Source organism: Arvicanthis niloticus, chromosome 7 (genome assembly GCF_011762505.2).
Source record: "Arvicanthis niloticus isolate mArvNil1 chromosome 7, mArvNil1.pat.X, whole genome shotgun sequence".
NCBI classification, from domain to species: domain Eukaryota; kingdom Metazoa; phylum Chordata; class Mammalia; order Rodentia; family Muridae; genus Arvicanthis; species Arvicanthis niloticus.
Genome location: NC_047664.1, coordinates 41,207,799 through 41,233,600, shown reverse-complemented (window position 1 = coordinate 41,233,600; position 25,802 = coordinate 41,207,799). Strand labels below are relative to the sequence as shown.

The window sequence follows — 25,802 nt, the reverse complement described above, 5'->3', positions numbered from 1 at the left end:
CCACACATACACATAATCTAAAATATTAAAAAATAAATCGTGGGAGGAAAAAAAAAGCTGTCTGACCCGATCTATTTAGAATCTGAAAGGATGGGTACACATCCATTCTCAGGGAGACATGGCCTTGCTCTTCAGTGCTGACCTGTACCTAGCTAGAGGAGCTGATGAAGATCCACATGCAAATACAGTTTAGTAGTTTTATGCTACATGAGAAAAAAAGAGAAGAATCAAGTTTGCTTCATGGATTTGAGACTATGCAGGAATCCTTTTTGTTGCTCTTGTTGACCCCATCAGTCTTTAAGGAGACAGGAGCCATGGTTCCCATGTGTGGACTGGTGTGGGTTAGGTTTCTGCATTCTGATTTTCACTGGTTTTTATACAGAGTGCTGCTTTATAACTCAGACTGGCCTGGACTTGCCGTCCTTCTGTCTCGTTCTCCTAAGGACGGGGTTACACATGTGTACTACCAAACAAAGTGAGTGTTTTAGGTCCACCTGGTGACACAGATGCAGTCCAGGTTAGAAGTGCTTGACCCCAGGACACAGCTGTTCTCCAGCACAGTTGTTAGACACTTTGGATTGTAATTATCACTTGTATTTGAGTGCGCACACTGTGTGAACCAGAGGTCAGCTCCAGGAGTCGTTCCTCAGAAGTCATGCAGCTTGGTTTTAGAGACAGGGTTTCAGCTCAGCATGTAGACTGCCTCTGCTGGCCAGGAAGTCCCGGGGATCTGCCTGTCTTTGCCATCTGAGATTACAGGTGCATGTCACTGCACCTGGTGCTGGGCACCAAATGCAGATCCTCCCTTTACAACTGAGTCATTGTAACAGCTCCCAATTCACATAGTTTTCATCTGATAGTTTGCATTATTAAAGTATAAGGTCAGTTTTTAGTAATTTATGGTGAGATTTATTGAGAAAGCCAGGCATAGTGGCATATACCTATAATCCCATCATTGTAACAGGAGAATCATGAATTCTAGTCCAGCCTAGTCTGCTGTGTAACTTGATTCTGTCTCAAAAACCAAACAATGACAACAGAACAATTGATATCTTGTTGCTTTGCTGACCCCTACTAGGAAAATGGTCCTCTCCTCACTGGTCTCGCTTCCTAGCTGACCCCAAGCTCTACTAAGTATGTCTTAGACACGCAGCTTACTAGACTCAGTCTGCAGCATCTGTTTCAGCAAGCACATAGTTGGTGATTGATGGACATCTGCCACAAATAGGAGTTCTCCAGTGTCTGTGATTCAGAAGCTGTGTGGTGTTTGATAGCACATGGATGCGGAAGTGCTGTTTTGTGTAAAATGTAAATTGGCATTCGGAGTGAATGCAAGCCAGTGTCCTCCACAGAGTGTAAAAGATGTGGACTCAGGGTGCTGTGCAGTGCCTTGTTTGATCCTAAACCTGAAGTCCCATCTCTCCCCAGGATTTTCACCTTGTACAGTAAGTCCCTGCCCTTGGACTTGGCTTGCCGCATCTGGGATGTATTCTGTCGAGATGGAGAGGAATTTCTTTTCCGCACAGCTCTGGGCATCCTGAAGCTTTTTGAGGATATCCTGACGAGGATGGACTTCATCCATAGTGCCCAGTTTCTGACCAGGCTGCCTGAGGACCTGCCAGCAGATGAAGTGTTTGCAGCTATCTCCACAGTCCAGATGCAAAGCCGGAACAAGAAATGGGCACAGGTAAGCGAGATTGTAGCACAGCCATGAGACTGAAGCACTGTGCTGCTCAGAAGTGCTCGGGCTGGAGGTGCGCAGCTGCTGCCTGGCTGGGCTTCTGACAGCTGCACCAGTGTGTGCGAAGACTGCCTCCATTCTGAAGTGTCCGACTCTGCCGGAGCACTCTGCTCCTCAACTTTTTTCCCTTTATTATTTTCTGTATATATGACTACATGAGGGCGGAGCAGTGCACCTGCCCCATGAGAGTGTGCAGGTCAGCAGACAACTCATGGGAATTGGTTCTCTCCTTCCACTTTGTGAGGCCCAGGGCTGAACTCAGGTCTTCAGGCTTGGTGGCAAGTGCTTTTAACCCCTAAGCTGTCTCAACAGCCCAAGGTGTTTCTAAAGGAGATGAAAATACTTTAAAGTTGACTTTTGGTAAGGTTCGTACATACCTTTGAAAGTCTGGAAAACCACTGACTTACATGCTTTATGTGAGTGAATTGCCTATGAATTATAGTTCAGCAGAGCAATCAACAAAGTGTGCACAGCCCTGCTGATGTGGAGGCGGACTGACTGTGCTGTCATCAGTGATCCAGGGACAGAGGAGAGCCTTTCTTCGATCAATAAAGAGCAGTGTGAATAGAAACGTGGGGTCCTGGCTCTAAAGCTAAGCTGAGAATTTAAAATGGTGGCAACAGAGCCTGGAGAGAGAGAGAGAGAGAGAGAGAGAGAGAGAGAGAGAGAGAGAGAGAGAGAGAGAGACAGACAGACACAGACAGACAGAGACACAGACAGAGAGAGACTGAGACTTTGAAAGCTGTGTGGGAGGCCTGTGGGAGGGGCTTTGGAATCTTTTGGCCTATTGCTTATACTGGGTTTTTGGGTCCAGATGGAAAGGCAGGCTTTTTCTTAGGGCAGGCCTGCCCTTCCCTGACTACCTGCCCACACAGCCACAACTGCTGCTCTTCCACAGTGTTTCCGGAGATAGCAGGGCTCACCCCTCACCCTACAGCATGCAGAAGGAAGGAGTCAGTCCAGGTTTTGTTTCTTGTGTTTTAGGGATTGGCTATTTGACATGAACCACTGTCTCATTAGTGGGTTAGTGACAACACATAATCTCAGTGTGATGGCACTGGCGAGTTCATGCAGCTCTCGCAGTTCTCACAGGGACAGCACATTCCTTTCAACTCTGTGTTAGAGTGTATGGTAGTGCAGGCTTTTCACAACAAGGCACTACGTAGGCTAGGCTGCCAGGTGTGTTCTTTTGAAGGTAAAGTGTACCTTTGTCTGCTATTGCTCCTTTTGTCCAATTTTCTTGAACCTCACTTAATACGTTTCTATTTCACTCCCCATCACTTGTGCTGCAAGGTAAGTCCTGTGCTGTTGGGATTCCCAGGGTTTTGAAACTGGACAGCCTTTCAGTGTATTTGCCAGCAGTCCAGGGCCCTCACAGGGGCACTGGCCTTCCTGACTGTAGATGAGTTGCTGAGCTGAAGGAGATGGCAGCCCTGCCTCACAGAGGCTCTGCTTGCCACGCAGTGGGTGTGCAGCGATAGAGCCTCTGTCACTGCTGCTTTTAGGCAACAGTATAGTGGGAAGCTTTTGAAAGGTGTCAACCAAGAGCTGGGGGAGCAGAGTGGGGAACAGTCACCTCAAGACTGTCATACCTCTGGCCAACTTCCCAGTGAGGGACCAGGTGTATGCAAAATGGAGAAGGTCTTGTTAGAGCCCTGTGAGAAGCCTTCAGTGCTGTGCTCGGGGCTAGCAGGCAGGCATTTGGCAGTTGGGGTAGGGTATGAGATGGCTGCTGCTTTTCTACTGTTTCTATGAGATTCTCAGGTCTAACCATAGTTGTCTTCTCTGTGATTCTAGGTGCTGTCTGCATTGCAGAAAGACAGCCGGGAACTGGAGAAAGGAAGCCCATCCCTCAGACACTGAGGTTTAGGGGTAACCCTCTCCTGCCACTGAAGCAGAGCTCGCCATGGCACCTGTGTGCTTTCAGACTGAAGCCTGGCAAGAACAGGGGCTCTTTCCATGTTGGATTTCTGATGCTGGAGTTGGCCTTACAACAAAACAGAATTACATCCAGGTTTAGCCTTAAGCAGCTCAGTGGCCCTATGCACTGGCATTGGTCATGGATAGACACTGCATTGTCTACGTGGGTTCAAGAAAGGGCAGGCTGTCTCCTTGAACCTTTATTCCAGCAGCAGTTAATTAAATTGTGATGCTATTATGCCAACTACTGGAAGGTACAATACAATCTTTCTTAGCCAAGATGCATGAGAAATGTTATTAGGAAACCTCAGAGTTGTTATTGGCTCATATGCCTGTAAGAAAGGAATTACTTATTTAGTTACTGAGATAATCTTTGCAGAGATGAAGGGTGTGTGTTAATCTCCCTACCAAAGACAGGGTAAGGAAGGTGGGCCCTTGTAGGGCAGTTGCTGGTGAATGCTCACGGGCTCCTGAAAATGCACTTGACTTTGTGCTGACATTGACCCTGTTGCCTTGACACATAGCAGCAAGAAGGCTGAGAGTCCATATTGGGATCCTACTCTGCAAAGTGGCACTCATTGCATCTTGGGAGCCACATGCTGCAAAGGGGCAGAGACAGGCCCTGTAATGAGATGTAGGACGAGACTGCAAAGTTGGTTCCTCGCTTACCTGCTAGTTTCCAGGGAGGCTGGGCATGGCAGCCTCTGAAAATACCATTGTGCTGGAGATGGTTTCCTTGCTTTAGCTGAATGTCCCTTTTTGCCTTTGTCACCTGAGTAGCTGGATCCCTTCTAAGTGCCAGTGATTCTCCCCTGTCCCCATCTGGCTTTAGATGAGCTTCACACACGGCTGTGAGGACCAAAAAGTAAGGTAGTCTTCCACAGACTCCGTGTTCTGAGCCCTTCCCATTGCAGCTGATTTCTCTCAGCTCATGGGGAGCTTGTTGTCGCTCTACCTTTTCCTTGACTTGAGAACTTTGTATAAGAAATTTGATTATCCAAATTCACAGAAATGAACAATTTCTACATAGGACAGTCCAGTATCTGTGGAAACTGGTTACCTCCTGATAATCCACTGGCATTCTGGTTCCTGAGGGTACAGGTAGGCCAGGGTTGAGAACGTATTTTCCAGCAAATACCTGTGTGGTCTGTAGTCCACAGCCCTCTACAGCCATACCTCCACCCCAGAACTCACCCTCTCCATTGTCGTAGTTGCTGATAGCCGTGGGGGAGCCCTTGGCTGACTACAGCATGTGGCAAGGAGGCTTGGGTCAGCCTCGTGGCACTGTGTTTGCATGGGTTCCCTTCATCTAGTGTGCCTGTTGGTGACCATCTAGTGTATCCACAGGCTGTCATATTTGTGCTATTCACCCCATGCTCCCACTTTTTTCCTGGAGTCTCATTTGTAGTCTGTGACTTCTTCAGGGAGGCCACAGAGCACCCTCCATGGAGCTCTCTGCCTTAGTGTGAAAGGCTGATGTCTGACCTCTTGGAGGAGGATGTCTTCAGCAGCCATCCAGTGGCCTCCAGACCCAGCCATTCCTGACATCAGATACTGAATGTAGCCCAGGCCCAGCAGGCCATTCGAAACGCACTATCCAGCCCTGTCTGCTGTCCTTCCTTGCAGATGTATACCGAGTTTTCTCCCACAACATGGGCATCTGTTCTCTCAAGATGTATATATTTTCTTACTGTACATAAAGACATTCCTTAAGTCATACAGAAAGTGTTGTGACAAGGGGACTTGGGCACCTTGGTCTGAATGCCATCGTGGAATTCCGTGTGTTCACAACCTAGCTCTTAACTTTTCTTGTTTGACATAAATCTGTGGCCATGCATGAAGTTCTCCAACAAGACTCCATGCCAGCTGAGCACTGACTGCATCTCTAGTCCAAACAAGGTCTTTATAGACTGACTGAGACTCGTGTGAGCCTGATATGCCCTCCTTCAAGGCTATACAGTTCCATGTTCCTCTACTTTGAGGGCGTCTCTCATACTCCTGTTTTGGCAAACTGGAAACTGAGCCTGCAAAGGTCTGCACCTCCCACCTCAATTGCCATTGACTTTCAGTCCCAAACTTGAGGGTGCTGAACAGCTGGCACTCTTGAGGGAGCTTGCAGGAGAGGCTTCCTGTCACCCTGGGAGCAGTGCTTACTTCAAAGGTACTTCTAACTGCTCAGTTTGTGACTATTTTTAAACAGTTTGCCAATAGGAACCTCCTGATAACACTTGCTACATATCATGTTTTAATTGCTTGTACAGTTAACCTTTAATTTTGTTTAGTAAAGTGTATCAAACTAGGACTTTTTGAATTGTAAATACGTGGTTTTATTAAAATAAAGTCATGTAAAATTGTTACTTATGTTCACTGTATACTTTGGTTTAGCTGCCATTTTTGCTTCAAAGTGTAGCAGAAAGTATTTTAGAATATACTCAGGGCTTGTGAGACACAAAGCAGGGCAGGGGATTTACACTCCTTGGGGGATTCCAAAGTTCAGCATATCCTCTCCAAGTTGCTGGGAATTCCAGCTGTACTGCACGTCCTGAACCCTGAGCCTTGACCTCCCCACTATAAGCCTATGTGGCCATGAGAGCAGGCAACCACATTTATTTATGCTGTACTTAGCTGCCGAGCCAAGGCTCTTCACACTTTTAATCCACCCCACCCCCACCCCCAGACCAGGGTTTCTCTGTGTAGAGATGGCTGACTTGAACTCACTCTGTAGACCAGGCTGGCCTCAAACTCCAAGATTGCCTGCTTCTGCCTCCCAGGTGCTGGGAGTAAAGGTGTATGTCACACCACCTGGGTAGAGGTTTTTAAGTTTTTTGGTTTGGGGGTTTGGTTTTTTTGTTTTGTTTTGTTTTTTCCAACTCTGAAGTTTGGAAGCTCTAACTTCCAAACTCAGGGGTACAGGGGATAAGCTCCTTCCTGTAAGCTACTTAGGAAAATGGCTGTGTATGTAGTAGGATCCACAGGCTACTTGGAACCAAACAGGCCAAATGCTTGTATATGTTACTCTCCTTCCAACCCCCCACTGCTATCACCTCTAAACCTTCCAAGATCGCTGGGAGATTGCCTAAAGTGTTACAGCCTCTAGCAGGGACATACACAAGGCCCACCTTCCCCTTTAAACCAATGGTTTCATTCTCCAAGCCACTGTGCTCTGCAGGTGATAGACTGTGGGGTTGTGGAGAGCTGGCTGGCTGCTCTAGCCACACCAGGCTCTGGGCCAAGTGTGATACCTGAATTATTAGTCTCCACAGCAGCCCCATGGAAGAGACTTGTTCCCATTCCAAGAATATGATACAAAATGCTTGCTCAGGCTCCTATAACAGATTGGTAACAGCTGGCACCCATACCTATCCCTGAGAGAAGTGCTGGCTTCGGGATGCTTTCTGGAGAGGTCATACTTGCTTTGGGCCTTTTGGAACCCAATCACAGGGCTGGGTAAGGCCTAGATTCTTCATACCTTCCAGTACTTCCTGTGTGTATTGCAGGCTGCTCTCATGTGGGGCCAGCAGTTCAGACACCCTGCCCATCATGAGCCTGTCTAAAGAGGGAGAGGAGGAACTGCTGCACAGGAGTATAAGTGACATTGCTGAACCTTGAGCAGAGCTTTCAGGGCAAAAGACTGCCCAGCAGAGGGCAGCCTTAGAGCCTAAAACCCTTTCTTAGATGGGACCTCAAGACCTGGAAGCACTTGGATAGATTTGGATGGAAAAGATTATATGATTTCTGTGGGACTAAATATGCTGTGAAATATTTGGTGGTGTTCAAGCCTGCTAACCCAAGCCATGACATAGCCATGACATACATATTCCTTCTGTCAGCACTGCCTATAACCCCCACAGCTAGCTTATACTGGAATGGTGTGCTGCTCCCTGGTCTCCTTACAAAGTCCCTCCCTACGGGGGCTAGGCTCAGCGGTTAAGAGCACTGACTGCTCTTCTAGAGGTCCTGAGTTCAATTCCCAGCAACCACATGGTGGCTCTCAACCATCTGTAATGGGATCCGATGCCCTCTTCTGGTGTGTCTGAAGACAGCTACAGCAACAGTGTATTCACATATATAAAATAAATAAATCTTTAAAAAAAGAAAAAAAAGAAAAAAAAAAAAAAAACAAAGTCCCTCCCCAGGATTCCTATACTTTGCAGGTAGTTTCACGTGGCGCGAGTGAACCACCTTCTCCAAATAGCTTCTTGTCCCTGTCTTAAGAGTTCCAGTAGATTAAGAGTTCCAGTAGACACTACTAACCAGAAATAAACCCAGGATGCAGGTAGTTTGGCTAGAGGGCAAAGGCAGGGCCCTGGAGTTGAATCTTATGGTCAGTGGGCAAACATTGGCATTTAGAAGCTCTCTGATCTTGGGAGAATTCGCTGAGATTCTCAAAACTTTTTCTCCCCTTGTTACTAAAGGTTGAGGGACCTAGCTCTTTTCTTTTGGCTTATGAAATAATAAGAGACTGAATTGCCCCATAAATCCATGGATATTCTCCAGGCAGCTAGATAAAGCCTATAAACTTTTAGTATCTTGTGTATGTGAGAGAGGCTGGGAGGGGAAAAGATGCAGACTCACTTTGTAGCTCATGATATTGGAATTACGTGTGTGCAACAAGCCCAGCTTAGACTGGTATGTGGCTTTACATTTTCCAGTTCAGCACTAGGGAATCAACTCGAGGCCCTTCTCATGCTAAACTAACACTCTATCCCTTAGCCACATCCCCAGGACTTTTAGTATCTTCTGCTTGTAAACTCGTGAATTTAAAAATATTCCCTTGAATATTTTAATAATGTATATATTTTATAAATATATACATGCCAGTACATATATATTATATATATTTGTTAAGATGGGTTCAGAAAAATACAAAGGAAAAATTCTTTTAATTTTACCATTCAACCAAAAAAAAAAAAAAAAAAACCTCAGAAAGGGCCGGGCGTGGTGGCACACGCCTTTAATCCCAGCACTTGGGAGGCAGAGGTAGGTGGATTTCTGAGTTCGAGGCTAGCCTGGTCTACAGAGTGAGTTCCAGGACAGCCAGGGCTACACAGAGAAACCTGTCTCCAAAAAAAAAAAAAAAAAAAAAAAAAAATTACCACTCAAAGGAAGGCTCATCCTTTTTCTTTTTAATGCTTCTCCATTTCATGAGGCTTAGACAGATGTCCATCCTAGGTCAGTCAGATCAAAGTTTGGGCATTTCTGTGTCTTCTATGTGTATGTGTAATTTTATTGCATTGGGATGGTGGTGCATGCTTTTAATACCAGCACCAGCACCCAGGAAGCAGAGACAGACCTCTGATTCTGAGGTCACTCTGGTCTACACAGCTGGTTCTAGAAAAGTCAGCACTACACAAGGAAACCTTGTCTTGCTTGAACAACAAAACTAAAAAAAAAAAAAAAAAACCTCTAGGGAGTTCAATTTTTATTAAAATAATGCACATACTTTATTATTAGGTAAAAATAAGGATATTTTGAGAGGGAGACAGACTGGTCACTGCACAACTCTGAGGTGCTTTCCTTTCACTTGCACTCTGGAACCTTCTGAAGTTAAATATGTGAGCTGGGCTGGAAGGCATTGACTGATACTTTATGGACAAATAGCTCATACCATTGGCAAAACCCTACATTATAGCTGCAGATGAACTTACACAAACCTATTTCTACTTATATCACCAAAATAAAGTTTCCTTTTCCACTATCTTGGGCTGTCTCTGAGTAGGTGGCTGAGTTATAGACCCTCCTTTGATATTGAAGGAAGTACTTCTCATTCATAAGACTTAAAATATCAGGCAGAATGTCTTCAGTACCTACATTTGTTTCCAGGTCCTAAACTACTTGATGAGATCTCATGATCAAGCACTCATCCAAGATCTAATTAAAACAAGACTAATGGGGAGATAATCAAATGAAGAGTGTCTTGTAATTAATTGCAATGCCTCCAGCATGAGGGGCTGTGGTCAAGGGCTCACTGGGGACTTATAGTTACAGAGGATACATTTGCAACGTAAGGCATGCTAACCTTGGTGCTAACCCTACATGATCCACTGCTCACCATGTTCAGTGTTCAGGACAAAGCATTCAGTTGGGTAGCAGATGGTTCAGAATCAGCTGAATGAATCAAAACTCTGTAGAACACCATCCCAATGAAAATGCCTCTGGTACCACTGACAGTTTCCTTTGGGAGTATCCCAGCCACATAACACTGTGAGTCCCTCTGCTCTTAGTTGGAGGCACAAAGACAACTGCTTTGACCTTGAAGGATAGGGTAGAGGAAAAACCAAAACTAGCAACTAAGTGAGGGGGAATGGAAGAAGTCAGCTTTTTGAACTATTCTCAGTAATGCATTTGCATGGCGTGATATAAAATGTATTCAAGCCATGGAAGTCAGAAAAGGGACTTTTAACCGCCATTGTCTTCAAAGCCAATATATTTCAGGAAACAAAAGTATGTCATGTCATCTGAAGGAAGCAGGGTTATGCAGTGTCAACAGTCAGATTGCTGTTGCAGGTTATGGCTCAGAGAGTAAGAGTGCTTGTTTTAAAAGCGTGAGGATCTGAATCCAAATCCCCAGCATCCACATAAAAAATCCAGACTTGACTTCGAATGCCTGTATAACACCCCAGTGTTGGGGAACAGAGACAAGCAGATCCCAAGATCATCATGCTAGATGGACAGCCCAAACTGCAAACTCCCAGTTGAGAGTTGAGTAAGAGACCCTGTCTGGATAAAAAAATCAAGGTGGAGTACAGGAGATGCCCGTATGTTCTTCAGGCCTTCATATGCCCACATACACCTACACACAGAGAGACGGGAGTTTGAGCTAATCGAGACAGTGATTCAATACTCTTAAGTTTAATTAATACAAAGATGACTGAGTCATCAGATCAGTGTATAGGGATTTTCTGTACCTTGCCCACTCGTTGAACCTTTAAGCCATCCTTAGACACAGGCAAAAAACAGTTCTAACACTCCTTTAGACTATGGGGCTGCTTGGCTATAAAGGCTTTTCATCAGAAGTCGATTTTAATCATCCCACTCTCTAGATATATTTTACTTAACCTCATGTAGAACTACTGCTAGCTGGATGTGTTTAGTAGGAATTTGAAAGCTGGAAAGCAGACCAAAACTAAGTTACATCCCAAGTTCCACAGAATGACAATCAGAGGCAGAAGAGAGTAAGGGGCAGTTTCTGGAGTAGCAGAAGTTTTGCCAACTGTCCTGTCAAGGACTGTCAAGAGGGGAGGAACGTTTTGGCTTCCCTGATCTTTTGCTTCACCCCTTTGCAGGACAAGGCAAGCCCGGCGTGATGGCGCTTTAGCGATTCCAGGCGCCTATTGAGCATTTCTGTCTTCTCCACCTTTTCTTCCAAATCTCGGAGGAGTGATTCCTTACCCAGAAGCCCACATTTCTGACTCAGCTTGACGTTGTCGGTTCGCAGGCTGTCTCGGGCTTGTTTTGTCTTCGTCAATAGGTCTCTTCCTAGGGCCACCTGGGAATCCACTTCCGAAAGTTGTGCCTTTTTGCATGAGTTCTCCGTATCTATGAAAGACAGCTTCTCCTTCACGTGTGTTATAATCTGCACGTTGCTGGTCACCTTAGTGCGCAGTTTTAAAAGTTCCTCGTTTCGTTCCTCTACTTTCTCGTTGAAGGTCTGGTTCTCAATTTTGAGCTGTTCAAAGTCGATGAGGAGCAGCCCCTCAGCCAAGTCCTCCTGGGCCTTCATCCTGGTTTCAAAGTGTACCAGGCTCTGCTTCAGCTGCACGTTCTCGAGACGCACGGCGCTCATCTCCTTCTCCTTTTTATCCTCCAGAGCCTGAATCTGTTCCACTTCTCTCAGAGCAGCCTGGCGCCCACCGCGCATGCGGCAACTGCCCATGGCCTGCAACACCACCTGTTTCTTGAGGGCCTGGAAGCGCCGCCACTCTTTCTCCACCTTGGCCTGCTTCTCCTGGCACTGCTGCTTCAGCTCACGCACCTCCTGACGGTACCACTCTAAGTCATCTGCCTCTTGTTTCTTCAGTTCCTCCAGCATGGCCAGGTAGCGCAAGTATGCTTGCTCTTTCTCGGGAGATTCTGGTTCAGCGCTCCTGTCAGCAGGTTCCGTTGCTGCTTCCAGACCCTTCTTGCGTAGAGTCTCCTGAATCTTCTGCTGTAGGTACATGTTATAGCGCTGATAACGGCTCCGCTCCACCAGCAGGGAGTGGTACTGTTCCACCAGCTCACCGCGCAGCTGCTGCTCTTGCAGCTTCCGCACATCCTCCGACCACTCAAACTCATCAGTGTCCGCCCTTTTCTCTGCCTCCTCTTCCTTCTCCTCTTCAGGGTGAAGTTGCTCTTCTGAGCTTTTCTTGCGTTGTTCTCGACCTATCACTTCAATCTCTTCACTGTCTCTCTTCTTCTGTGACCCCTTTGCTTTCTCTTTCGCAGCTCGTGGGGCTGGAGCAGCCGCCTCCTCAACAATCGTGGTCAGCGGTAGAGAGGGTCGGAACCATGAGTCCTTCTTCTTCTCCCTCTTTCCCTTGCTCTTCTGCTTCTCCGATCTGTCGGGATCCTCGTCCTCATCCTCATCCTCATCCTCGTCGTCCTCGTCTTCGTCCTCGTCCTCGTCCTCGTCTTTGTCCTCTGGTTCCTTGGACTCCGGCTCGGTCTTGGGCTGGGTCTCTGGCACACTCTCTGGCTCTCGGGACACGGCCTCGCTCCCGGCCTCTACTGCCTCGCCCGCGGCTTCAGCGGCCCCCGGACTTTCCGAGACCTCAACAAGCGCGTAACCGCTCCCCTCCGAAGCCTCCGCTTTTGAGCTGTCTGTCACCGGCTGAGTCTCCGGCTGAGTCTCCGGCTGAGTCTCCGGCTCTGGCTCCGCAGGGTCGGCCGGAGTCAGAGGTTCGGAGCCAACCTTGATCTCGGGCGGAACCGAGATCTTCCTGGTCAGGCCTTCCTCGGCTCGGCCTTCGCCCTCGGTGTCCTCGTTGTGGCTGTCCATGTTCGACCCGCTGGCCCGGGTCTGAGGCCCGCTACTGCCTGCTGTTAGGTTTCCCGGGGCAACCAGGGCGCGCGGTGGGCCCCGCGATTGGTCACCCGCTTTTACTTTCTCTCCACCTCCCGGCAATATTAGGCCAATGAAGATCTGCGAACAGGTGAAGGGAGGCGCTAATTGGACGCTGGCTCGCGAGAGGCGTGGCGCACACGGCCGACTTCCGGTCTGCGCCCAGACGGCTGACAGCCTTAGGGCGGGGACTTGCGGCTTCTCCAGTCCATGAGGCCGCGGGAGGCGCCAGTGCGCAGTCGCAGAGCGAAGACTCGCCTGTCCGCGAGGGGGCGCGCGCGGGGCGCCTGCGCGATGCGGCGGGGAGACAGCGGCGGCGGCGGCGGCGGCGGCGGCGGCGGCCGGGCCGGGCCGGAGGGCGCCTGCGTGCTGAGGCGGGACGCGGCCCGCCTGGCCGGCTCCGGCGGCGCCTGGGCGGGGGCGGCCGTGGCAGCGGCCGGCAGCGGCGCGGGCGCGGCGGGCGCAGCGAGCCCGGCAGGCGGCGGGGCGCTGACGGCCGGGGGCGCGGCGGCTGCGGGCCGGGCGGCGGGCGAGCGGGGGAAGATGGCGGAGCTGGGTAAGAAGTACTGCGTGTACTGCTTGGCCGAGGTGAGCCCGCTGCGCTTCCGCTGCACAGAGTGCCAGGACATCGAACTGTGTCCCGAGTGCTTCTCGGCCGGCGCGGAGATCGGCCACCACCGCCGCTACCACGGCTACCAGCTGGTGGACGGCGGGCGATTCACACTCTGGGGTCCTGAGGCGGAGGGCGGCTGGACCAGCCGCGAGGAACAGCTGCTACTGGACGCCATCGAGCAGTTCGGCTTCGGTAACTGGGTGAGCGGCGGGCTACGGCTAGAGGGAGGGCATGGCTGGCTGGCTCGGTGCACGCTGCGGAGGGCCGCAGGTGGTCGGGCTGTTCTGCCCGGAACGTGATGGTCACCAGCGACCACACAGCTGGTAGAGCAGAGCTTTGACCCATGGCCCCGACACGGAGCTGTCTGTCCTTCACACTCGTCCTCAAGAGGTGTGCATTGAACGCGGGTGGAGGGTAGGCCCTGGGCCTTGGCAGGCTTATCCTTGAGTCAGATGGCATCAAGCTAGATCTCACGGTCCTTGCTGAGTTCCCCTGATAAGGTTGTGTTCTCCTGGGCATAGTGGTGGGGAAGGCCAGAAGCCTGGGCTGCCCGTCCCGCCTGCACTTAGTCTTCTTCATTCAGGGCTTCGTGTGCTTTCTGTGGGTGTCAGCATGTGCCTTGTGCTAAGGTTCTCCATGAGTAGCAGTATCTTGTTTAATTCTTAGTCTCCACAGCACCCAGGACATGGTGTGATGGCAGTAAAGAGTGAACAAAGGCGTCTTCCTGAAGAGGCATGGATCCTGGGGTCTGCTTTCTAGCTGTCAGGTTTCTGTAGAGGTGGCTCACTGGTGACAAGAGCCTTCGTGTGTGCCAGTCAGATAGCGTGATGGCCTCCTGGTTGTTCTCTGGATGTCTCTAAGGCGCTCTGGTTCTATTCCTCACCTATGTTAGGAAAAAGATCCTGGCTGCATTGTCACCATTGCCTCCAGGAATATGTAAATATCTTCAAGCTTTCAGAGAAGCAGGGAGCTAAGCATGACCCTGTCCTGTCCAGACACTTCCCTGGTATGTTAGGGCCCTCTAACCCTAGCTTCTCCTACTCCAGCCATACTGCCCTCCTGTTCCAGATCATCATATAATTAGTGACCTTCTGGACCCACTTCCCCACTTAGGAAGGACTCTACTCCACAGATGTCTTCCCAATGGCCAACACCGTGGCTCCTGCTCTCCAAAAACCATGGGTTATTTTGTCTGCAAGTGGTGTTTATTGGTGTGTACTGAGCATCTGCTTTGCACAGATCAGGCAGCATGAAGGACCTTGAAGAGCCTCAGAGCTGAATGTGTGGCATTCATTTGCTCTGTTCCTGAAGCTTGTCGCATACCTGATGATCTTTCTCCACCTGATTGCCTGTGAAGACTCACTTGTACTCAGTTACAGAGCCAACCTAAAGCCTTCGACCACATCCAGTTAGTCAGTGGTCATCTATTTAAAAGATGTGCATAATGTAGCTGCTAATTCTGGCCTGAACCAGGATGGTGCTTACCTCTTGTGATCACTTCTCATGGTTTACCTGCCTCTTCCTTCTGTTCTAAAGCCCTCACACACAAACACACACACACACACACACACACACACACACACACACACACACATGAACGAACGAACGAACGAACGAACGAACGTAGAGCTTTAAAAGCATAAGCTGCATCTCTTTGGCCCTCAGCAACTTCCAGTTCTGCTTCTTAGATTACACTCCAATGCCTGCAGGGCCTGACGATGTCAGTGGCTCTCAATGTGCTCAAGCTTACTCTCTTGATCAGTTTTCCTTTCTTCTGCCTGAGGTGTTTCTACGTCAATCAAAACTACTGACTGATCTTTGTCCTTAATTGTCACTGCTTTGGAGAGCCTTTCTTTCCTCACATCATTCCTCCAGCACTTATTTCCAGAGTAGCCACTGGAAAGAGTGAGAATGTTAGTTTCAGGGACCCCAGCACTGAGCTTGCTTTATCTGTCGAAATCTGGGCTGTACTCAGGGAACCCTGCAGAAGAGTATAAGAGCCAGAGGGTAGGAGGCCACCAGAACAAGGCCCTCTAAATGAACTGAGCAAAGCTCAAATGAACTCAAATGAACAGAGGCTGAAGCAGCAAGCACTGGGCTGACATGGGTCAGCACCAGGCCCTTTGTATATATTTTACTAATCAGTTTAGTATTTTTGTGGGACTTCCAAGTGTCAACGAGGGGGGGGTCTCTGATTTTTGTGCTTTCTCTTTTGTTTCTGTTGGTTTGCCTTGTCCAACTTCATTGTTACAGTTTTGTTCTATCTTATTTTGTTAAAAAGGAAAAGCAGTCTTGGTCTGTAGAGTCTGTATCTAAGCTAGTGTTTGTGCCCAGACAGGAGCGCACAGCACTCAGAAACTAAGGCATGGAAAATGTAGATGAACAGGCAGGCTGGATGGGGAAGGCCTCTTCTGAAGCAGCACTTTCAGACTTGGAGGCCAGAGGAGCTTGTTCAGGATGCAGGATCTCATAAGCCTCAGTCTCAGCTTTGGAAGAAGTGAAGCCCAACGGGAAGAGCCTTGGGTCTTGGCTGCCTGTATATGTGTGTAGTGCATGGACTGCCACCTGCTAAAGCAGCAGGAGTCTCAGGGCCAGGCTGAGAGATGCAACCACTGAACCTCAGGAACAGGAGGCTCTGTGACTCCTCTATCTGTACTCTCTTAGGCCAGTTGCTTTACTCCTTTGAGCCTTGTTTTTCTCCACCAGAGGTACTACAGGCTTGGATAGGTGGCTCTTTTCTGAGTTTGTATCCTACCACACTGAAGCATGTCTCAGTTTGGACCTGTGTAGAGCCTGTGCCACCTCTGTTGTACCCTTTATGTACATGTTATATGACTTACATAAGCAGCTCTGTGGGGGTGAATTTATGTTCTTAGCTTGCAGTTGAAAGATGGCAACTGTGAGAACATAAGCTACTTGTGAAGAATTCCATAGCTTTGCCTGTGACGGCTAGGTGTGATTATAATTTGGGCCTCTGCTATAGCACTGAGAGCATTAAGTAATGTAGTTGGACCAGAAGGCTTTTCAATGGCCCCATTTGGGACCTGTACCACAGAGAAGTCACAGAAGGGCTCATACCATAGAAGGGAGGTTGACTGAGGGAGAGGTGGCCCTCAGCAACACACACAGGTCAGGCCTGCCCAGGTGCCTAGAGGCTCCAGACAGCAGCTCTGTGGTGGCCTCTGCTGGTTCAGTGATGTGTGACCTCTGGGACACATGAGAACAAACATGCAGACATTCAGAGCTTCAGGATAATCCAAGCTTTGTAGATGAGCCATCAGTTTTGTTACCTGGCTCTGAAGACACTAGACTATCACAGATGAGGGAGTTTGAGAGGACCAACTCCTCTATAAGGGCAGGCATCCATCAGGGGAAAGTGGGGCACAGGCCAGCTTATGTGGTTTTTAATGTCGTATGAGGAACCAACAGAGAAAGTACTTACGTGTCCCTCCCTGGGGGCAGGTGGCATAGACTCCTTAGATGACAGTTGACACCCAGAGGCTGGACCATGCCCCATGTGGAGACTGCTGCATTGTGCATTCATTCCTCTACCCACTGGCATGTGTTCATCAGTCTGTTATGTGCTGCCCCTCTGGAGAGACACTGCTGGGTCAGCTATGGCCTTCAGTGTGACTGAGTAGGACTCTGTATCCAGTGTCAACAAGGACAAGAAAAGCATGAAGAAGAAGGTATTTTTTGATCCAGGAGTTGGTTGTATTTGTGGGCTAGGCAGAAGCTAGCTTAGCTTATCTGAAGTAGAGGGCTGAGGATGAAGACTCTTCCTATGAGATGGTAAAGAAATGTAGGTGAACTTGTATAATACGAGTCATGATTGGAAAAGCCTTAGGCTCCAGCCAGTGTGTGATGGGGTGTTAAAAGCTTGGCTCTAAAGACGTTAGACTGTCACAGAAGAGGCAGTTTGAGAGGACCAGCTCCTCTAGAGGGCCACTCATCAGGGGGAAGTGGGGCTCAGGCCAGTGTATGTGGCTTTGAATGTAGTAAGAGGAACCAACGGAGAAGGTATTTGTTCCTAGGGACAGAGGGTGTTAAAGCTGATGCCCATTGCTTGGTGCCAGGCCTCAAGGCAGGTGTGTTGTACTGTTCCCTTATTCCTCCGATTGCCCCACACTCAAGTCAAGGAGGCAGATGCCACCCCTCCCCCTTACTGTGAAAAGCCACCTATACTGAAAGATGAGCTCAGCTAGAATCTGGGCCCCAGTCTTTGTGGCCCGTGCCTCGTTGGATCACTGACAGCATAGTACAGGCCTGCTAGTGCCAGGTATCAGCCCAGGTACTGTCTTGTCATCTATAGGAGCTCCCAGGCTGTTGGGACCATTGTCCTTTTCACCAGGGCAGAAGAGTTTCAGAGTTAGTAGCAGGAATGAGTCACCAGCCTGTGTGTCTGACAGGAGATTGGTAAACACGGTAAGCGCAGACTAGAGGAGAGCGCCTCGGCAGTTACACAGCGAAGGGTCATGTAGAGCACTGACTCCCAGTTGTTAGCTGAATCAGACCAACCAGGGGAGTGCACTTAAACACAGAAGAAGCTGGAGCAGTGCCCACGGAAATGAGGTCTCAGGGTTGTCCAAGACCTCAAAAAAGTAGTGTGAGTCGGCCATCTCAAGGGCCAACCCTGTCCTGTAAGGCAGAAAGAAATGTCATGTTTAGATGTCTCTTTGCATAATGGGTTGAGCTAGCCTGCTAGCTTAGGGAGCTGGTGGTGGTCTGACCTGCCTTTTTCCTGGCCACACTATCCTGCTGCCCCTCTCAAGACTCTGGGAGGGTGTGATCTGAGGGTGCACAGAGCCATGATGGGGTAGCAGGTGCAGCAGTGGCTTAGCTGTGAGAGCTCACTGGGGGCTTGAGAGGCTGACAGCAGCTTGTCCAGCACTGACCATCTGGGGAGGGAGAACGAGGTACAACTGCCTAGGAGCACTTTACTGGGTAAGTTCGTGGTCAGTGCTTTGTTCCTGCCCTTCCCCTGGCTGCCTTCAAAATGCTTTCAAGGGCATTATGTTTCTCCCCACCCTCTCCCGGCCTTGTAGGTGCTACCTGCTTCCTGGCAGTCTCTTAGTGCACTTCCCCAGGTAAGGGGGCTGCCTTTGGATTTTGCCTGTTTAGATAGATTTTTCCGTCCTTCATTTGAAGAGGGGGTGGAAAGGAGCCAGGGTTCCTTCTACACAGAGGATACACAGGCCTTCTTTCTCCAAAGTCCAGCCTCAAACCTTTTAGGAAAGAAAGCCCAGCCCCTGGTTATGGCCAACCTCAGCCTGATTTGTGCCTCACAGTCCAGTTAGTTCGAGAATAAAGACAACAGGGGAGTTAAGTGTCAGCTGGGTTGTGGTGGGGTTGTCTGCTGAAGAGGAAGGACAGGAAGGAAACCACGAGGCCCGCCCGAGTCAGTCAAGGTGCTGGAAGTGTCAGGAACTGTGTGCATAGTACCCTTCTACTAGTCAGATTCAGCAGGGCCTGCCATCTGTGGAGCTTGAGAGCTCCTTGACCCAGGAAAGCAGTGGCCTATAGTCCAGCCTTGATGTGTGATCACAGTGTCAGTGAGTCTATAAGGCAAAGACTCGTCAGCATGTGATGCATTGACAATCATGAGAGGCCTGGTGTGCCAAGTATGTAGTGACAGGCAGTACTCCTAGCCAGACTGCTAAATTTGAGATGCACAGTGTTGACTGGCAATGTGCCCTATGATAGCTCACCCAGAGGTTTATTGACCTTGAACTGTGGGCAGTGAGAGCACTGCTCTCTTGGGTACAGCTGTGAGGTCTCAATGAGATGACATATGCAGGTACACTTACCTGTTACTTTTAATTGGACAACAACAAAATCCCTAAGAAGATACATCACAGGCTGGGAACCAGCAAGAGTGAAGGGAACAGAAGAGGTGGAGCCAGAAGGAAAGCTGTGGAAGACTGTGCACTTGGATCACGTGTACTTGATAGTTCCTAATAGCAGGAGTGGTGTTGCAGATCACAGACTGCCTGGCCCTGGGAACTGTGCTTGTGCCTCCCAATGCATCTGGCCTTTCCTCTTGCCTTGTGAATGGGACTTCAGCTGAGAATCTCAAGTTCTTGGCTAAGTGGTCAGTTAATTTAGCCAAATCAGTGACCCCTACATTCTGTAAGAGACCAAAGAAAGTGGAGAAGGATTAAGAAATAGATCTGATGTCATCCTCTGGCCTCTACATCACATGCATATACACACATATATGTAAACCTTGGCAACTGAGAAGCCTTGGAGGCCCTCCCTGAACACCTCACCAAGGCTTAGAGGAGCATTTCTGAGAAAAGCAGACCCTGTCCGGCCTGAGTGATTGTGTCTTTGCTGGACAGGATCAAAGGCTCTGCAGGGATCAGCAGCAGCCAGCCATAGTGATGCCTTGGTGTTTTAGACTGCTTCCTGACAGGAACAAGCAGGGGTGAGGCTAATAGAGACACTTAAAGTTGGAGTCATGTAACCCCACCCACCTACCCACCCAGAAGACCAAAGTCTATCCCTTGCTATAATCTTCACTTTTCTCCTTAGGAGTCTTAGGAGAACTGGCCCCCAAGTCTCAGAATTGCTTTCTTCCTTCTGCTTTGTTAAGGTTAACAAAGGCCAGTGGGAGTGTCCAGGAGCTCTATGCTCCAAGTATATGTCCCATAAAAGGCCCAGATGGAGGGCTGCTTAGCTGAATTGAGCCCCTTTTCCTCATACAGTACCTAGCTTATATCCAGGACAGCCATCAGCTCTAACTGGCAGTCAAGGGCATAGAGATTGGATCAGGCATGACCATTTGGGTCCCAAAGCAACTTGACTCCCACTAAGCCTGCAGCTCAAAAGAGGTATTGCTGGTTCTGGAACTTGTGTTGAGAATAGCAACCGGGAAATGATTGTGCATTTTGAGCAATTACTTTCTGAAGTGGCTTTAGTGGTTGACTTTAAGGAAGAGGCCTCTTGGCAAAAGGAAAAGATTGAGGGAGCCATTGAGTTTCCTTTCTTGCAGAAGTAGAGAATGCTTTCAGCAGTGGCGGCACTGCAGTTAGCCTCTGTATACCCATCATCTCCAGCCACCTAAGAGAGGAACAAGCTTACATTCTAGAACCTAAGGCTGGAACAAAGCTAAAGGAGTCCTGGCCTTTTGTCCTAGAGATGCACAAAGACAGTCCCCTTTGTTGTCATTTTGCATGGACTTGCTTTGCCTCTGGGCAAGTTGGCAGGTCTGCTTTCTAGTCTGAGTGAGAAGTGTGTCCTTTGACACCAGATTCTCTTCAAATGTTCTTCAAGGTTTGCAATGGGCAAAATGTCCAATAGCACATGTCTGGTTCCTCTTTAAGAAGTCAAAGATCAAAGAATGACTTTTAGCCAGCTCTGTCACCAGCTCCCATATAGCCTTGCACAAGTCTATAACTCTGGATCTTCCTGCTCTGAGGTACATCTGAGTTCCTTTAGTGCTGATCTGGATGGGATGCATACCTGAACATTTTTTAGGGGATTTGTGTGTGTGTGTGTGTGTGTGTGTGTGTGTGTGTGTGTGTGTGTGTGAGAGAGAGAGAGAGAGAGAGAGAGAGAGAGAGAGAGAGAGAGAGGACAGACAGACAGACAGACAGACAGAGAAGTAACAGCATTGATAGGAAGTAGCCCAGATAAAGCTTTGTGAGATGGTGGGAGGAATTTGAGAGAAGTGGCTTGATGGTCTGGCTTTTGTTATTATAGGAAGACATGGCTGCGCATGTTGGTGCTTCACGGACTCCCCAGGAAGTGATGGAGCACTACGTTAGCATGTATATCCATGGGAACTTGGGCAAAGCCTGCATCCCTGACACCATCCCCAACCGGGTGACAGATCATACCTGCCCCAGTGGAGGCCCTCTCTCACCTAGCCTTACCACACCTTTGCCCCCGTTGGACATCTCTGTGGCTGAGCAGCAGCAGCTGGGCTACATGCCACTGCGAGATGACTATGAGATTGAGTATGACCAGGATGCTGAGACGCTCATCAGTGGGCTGTCTGTGAACTATGATGATGACGATGTGGAGATTGAGCTCAAGCGTGCCCATGTAGACATGTATGTGCGGAAGCTGAAGGAGAGGCAGCGCCGGAAGAACATTGCCCGAGATTATAACTTGGTACCAGCCTTCCTGGGCAAGGACAAGAAGGAGAAGGAGAAGACATTGAAGAGAAAGATCACCAAGGAGGAGAAAGAGCTGCGGCTGAAACTACGGCCACTCTACCAGTTCATGTCCTGCAAAGAATTTGATGATTTATTTGAAAACATGCACAAAGAGAAGATGCTTCGCGCCAAGATCCGAGAGCTGCAGAGGTACCGGCGCAATGGCATTACGAAGATGGAGGAGTCGGCTGAATACGAGGCTGCCAGACACAAACGGGAGAGGAGGAAGGAGAACAAAAATCTGGCCAGCTCCAAAAGGGGGAAGGAGGATGGCAAAGACAGCGAGTTTGCAGCCATTGAGAACCTTCCTGGGTTTGAGTTGCTGTCAGATCGGGAGAAGGTTCTCTGCAGTTCATTGAACTTGAGTCCTGCACGCTATGTGACTGTGAAGACTATTATAATTAAAGATCACCTCCAGAAGCGGCAAGGCATCCCCTCTAAAAGTCGCCTTCCCAGTTATCTGGACAAGGTCCTAAAGAAAAGGATTTTAAATTTCCTCACAGAAAGTGGGTGGATATCCAGGGATGCTTCCTGAGGCCAGACGATACTAAAGCAGCTTGTGAGCCAAACGATCTGGGGTCTCCCCAACATTGTTGCTCTTTTAAACAAATTGAATTCTTTTTTCAAGGCTTAAATTTTTTTTTTCATGACCCTCTGGAAGAAGCAATAGTAGCAATCTTAAATTTGACTCATGGGGGAGATAAGAGTGTGTCTTTTTAACTTAGTCCTAAGGTAATCCTTTCAGAAGACAGCTTGCCTTTGTGTTCCCCTGAAGACTGTCCCCCCACCTTGGACGAGTCCCCTTTATTTCATGAGCCTTTCCCCGTTTGGGTTTAGAAGCTGTTATGCTGTGGGAACCAGGAGCTGTGTGTTCCTGCCATCAGCTTTTCCCTGGTGACACAAGCTTTACTCAGGTGGGCTGTGTTGACACCCCTTTTCTGAGCCCACTGCTGCCCCCCCCCCCAGCTGACACCCCAAGCACAGCCCTGGCACACCGCACTTTACCGGGAGGCAGGCTGTGCACAGGACCCTCTGCTATGGAGGCCAGAGACCACCACCAGGCCTGCTCCCCACTGAGCCACTTAAGATGAGCCCCTCATTTGCACACAGTGACCACATGAGCTTCCACTTACCTGACACAGCCATTTCAGGCCCTCAATAGTGCTTGCTTCATCTTAGCCTGGTCCAGCCTGGGCTGCCTAGGCAGGCTCTCTTGGCTCATTCCTGTCCCCTGTGATTGGGGGACTCATGGGGGAGCAGTTAATGGAAGGGCCACAAGGTCAGATGGGGGCTGCCTTTCACTGCTGTGAATATTTATAGTACACCTGACTTGGAAGACCCTTTTGAGTTCAAGGCAGAGTGTGCAGTGCTGAGATGGGGCAGTAGGTGCTGAGGACTTCCACCACCATTGCAGATCCCCTTTCACTAAATATAAGAAGACCAGCCTGGCTCAGTGAGCTGATTAGGGTATGGCAGGGGGCCTAGAAGTACAGAGCATCCTGCCTGTGCCTTGGAGCCTGTGCGCTGCTTTTGTTTGTGATCTTGCAACAAACTCAGAAATGGCTCCTTCCCAGCCCTACTGAAAAGCTTGTTTCTGGGGCCTCCTTCAAGGATTCATATGGTACCTTCCTTTTAAACTTGAGGAAGGCGTTTGTCTTCCGGCTGCTCAGGGCTTTCACTCCCAGACTCTGCTTTAGAGTCTTGGAGTGACCACAGCCCCTGCCCTCGTCCCTGAGGTACAAGAGCCTGTTTACCTCATAGAGTGTTTGGGCTCGGAAGTAAAAGTGAAGTTAGTTTGAAGAAAATAACTCATTTCCAAGGACGACATGACGACGTGCCTTTTCATTTTACATCCTCTGTCCCCTAGGGTAAGTTTTTCAGCATTAAATAAAACATTTCAAATATACTGTATATGGCTTTAGTTGTAAAGTGCATTGTGGGCTAGCAGGGGAGTGCCCTGTGAGCCAGGCCCAGATTTCTCTTGACACCAGAAGATGCTGAGCAATGGTGTCAAAGGAGCAGCTCCACACTGCCCCCTGCAGTTAGTGGACAGTAGCTGGTGTGACTGAACAGCAATGGGGTGGTTGGTGCTCAGTGCCTAGTTAAGCCAGTGGTTCTCAAAGTAGGGTTCCCCAGGCACTGTCAGAAATAGTCATACCCCATGTAACTCTCAAAGCAGAGATTTGGGGGCTTCATTAAAAGGGACTAGCAGGGTGTTTTTCAAACTTCCTAGTGGTTGGGATGCAAACTCAAGTTTGAGAACCACTGGTTTTGACCTGGTGTCTCTGGCACCAGTGTCCTAGCTTGGTGAGGTTTGCCGTTTCAGTGTGTCTTCTACAAAATGACAGCCAGACCTACGTTAGCTTGAGAAGCAGAGGATTCTGTCAACATGTGGCCAAGGGCTGTTGGACAAAAAGCTGTGCTTAAGCAGGCATATAGTGTGTGTACATCTTCTGATGATATAAATTTATTTGGGCGTGACTGTTTTAAAACACCATAATGAATGTATAATTAATTTATGTTCAAGTATTAATATTGTTACAAGGGAAAAGTAATATTAGGATTGTTTGCTCTCCTGTCTGCCCCAGCTGTTTCTGGCATATTACTCTTTGTTAGCTCAGACATTGACATGTTTGTATTTAATTCTCTTGATAAATTAGCTACTACAACCCCATGGAACCAAGTCTTTTCAAATTTAAACAAACTGTCTTTGAGTCAGAAAAGTTAAGATAATTCTTCAACTGTTTGAAATAATGCTCTCTGGGAGGCCAACATTCCAAGAATGTATTAAGAACTGAAACCCTACCATTTTTATTATTCTTTTACATTAAATTGTTGAGAACAGAGTTGTGTCTGTTTGCTTCTTGATCCTCCAGCTTCATAGCACACTCTGCTGTTACACCAGCTTCTGACCCAAGGTGGCAAGCTGCTGTCAGCATAGCAGAAGGCCTTGTGGGCCATGCAGCTACACATCACGGTGAGTCCGGTCCTGAAAGTGCCAAAGATGATTTCCATGGAGCAGGGCCCATTCCCAGCTGCCTCTGGTTAGCCAAACTCAACAACTTAGCCAGCTATGACTTTGCTGCTTCTAGTCACTAGACTTGCATGTGGCTGAGCAAGACCTGAATTTCCAGGGGAAATGTGTGCATATCTCCTGTTAGTGCTGACCGATTAATTTACATATATCACATATAGGCTAGCCATACCTGATTGATTTCAGGACACCAAAACCAGGGTATGCAGGTGGTTTATATAAAACAGCAGGCACTGTCTCCATGTATCTATGCATTCTCTATAATGTCATATACAGACTTTAAAATCCTGTTCATGTTCGAGGTCAACCATTCTTAGACTTCATTATTGTGTTTGAGTGCAGGTGGAGGTCAGAGGGCAACTCTTGGGACTCCTCTTCCTTCATGGGTTTCTAGAGACTGATCTCAGGTTGTTAGGCTTGGCAGCAACCTTTACTGGCTGAGAATTTTGCTGGCCTCTGACAGTTTTCCTCAGTTTGACATGGAGCCTATGAACAAGGCTGACTAGACCTTGCAGAGCTTTGTGCTGTTCAGCAGCTTTAGCTGAAAAGGGCTGACTACGCAACCACAGGAGTCTGATGGTGTGTGCAGTTATGCAGCATAAAGGCACACTGCCTCTGCTGTGTCAGGCTGCCCTTCATCTGGCTTTTGTTTTGTCTAAATAGTTGAAGGCAGCTTAAAGGAAGAAACTCAGTGATGACAGAACCTTCATTTGGGGGAAATTACTTATATCTTTCAAATCTGATAACAGAATACTCCCACCTCTGTGGCTTTATCTGTTCTGCCCTGGCTTCTACACAAGGGTAATGCCTTACTCACTGTTGTAGCATGGCTTCCTTAGATCACCATTTCATCAGATGTGTGTTGTGGCTTTGGCTCGCTGGCTGTCTCCTATGATCTGTATTTTAACTACACTACGTAAGGCCAAGTACAGTCCAGGCTTATGGAGCTCCAAGCTTGAAGAGCTGTGAGCTGAGTGAGCCAGGCTTTCTCCTCAGGAGCTCACCAGATCTCCATTAGATGACAAAATCCAATACCAGAAAGTGGGGAGATAAAAGATGAGCCTTTTAATCCCCTTAACCACAGCCACAAAGTGGAAATGTCTCAAGCATGCCAGCCATACAGCTTTACATTCAAAATGATCTGTTTTGATAAGATATAATGTCCTTAGCAACTACTCAGCTACAGACTTAAGAGTATAAACAGGCTAAAAACGTTCAAATTCATGTCTTCCTTTCCCAGTTCGAAGGCTAACGTTCACAACAGCTAAATACTATCTGATGGGGAACAG

General features: G+C 48.6%; 3 protein-coding genes across 8 annotated transcripts in view; 2 read left to right on the top strand and 1 right to left on the bottom strand.

Moving 5' to 3' along the window:
• The window catches only part of Tbc1d14 (TBC1 domain family member 14), a 92,252-nt gene extending 86,234 nt beyond the window's left edge, over positions 1-6,018 (top strand). For 4 of the 6 annotated variants that reach the window (XM_034508453.2, XM_034508454.3, XM_076938390.1 and 1 more), the window contains 2 exons: positions 1,429-1,687; positions 3,539-3,697. In XM_034508453.2, coding sequence (XP_034364344.1) covers positions 1,429-1,687; positions 3,539-3,604 — 325 coding nt within the window. In that variant the 3' untranslated portion in view covers positions 3,605-3,697. Of the gene's footprint in view, positions 1-1,428; positions 1,688-3,538 lie in introns of all 6 variants that reach the window. The other 2 variants (XM_034508452.2, XM_034508456.2) reach the window with 1 other exon arrangement.
• A 4,479-nt stretch (positions 6,019-10,497) lies between these two features.
• Cfap184 (cilia and flagella associated protein 184) lies at positions 10,498-12,710 on the bottom strand. Its single transcript, XM_034508202.2, has one exon. It carries the CDS (start codon positions 12,639-12,641, stop codon positions 10,893-10,895), a length of 1,749 nt encoding a protein of 582 aa, XP_034364093.1. The 5' UTR covers positions 12,642-12,710; the 3' UTR covers positions 10,498-10,892.
• Positions 12,711-13,156: 446 nt separating this feature from the next.
• On the top strand, positions 13,157-24,325 carry Tada2b (transcriptional adaptor 2B). The gene is made up of 2 exons (XM_034509227.2): positions 13,157-13,517; positions 21,022-24,325. Exons 1-2 carry the CDS (start codon positions 13,248-13,250, stop codon positions 22,012-22,014), a joined length of 1,263 nt encoding a protein of 420 aa, XP_034365118.1. The 5' UTR covers positions 13,157-13,247; the 3' UTR covers positions 22,015-24,325.
• Positions 24,326-25,802: the final 1,477 nt, after the last annotated feature.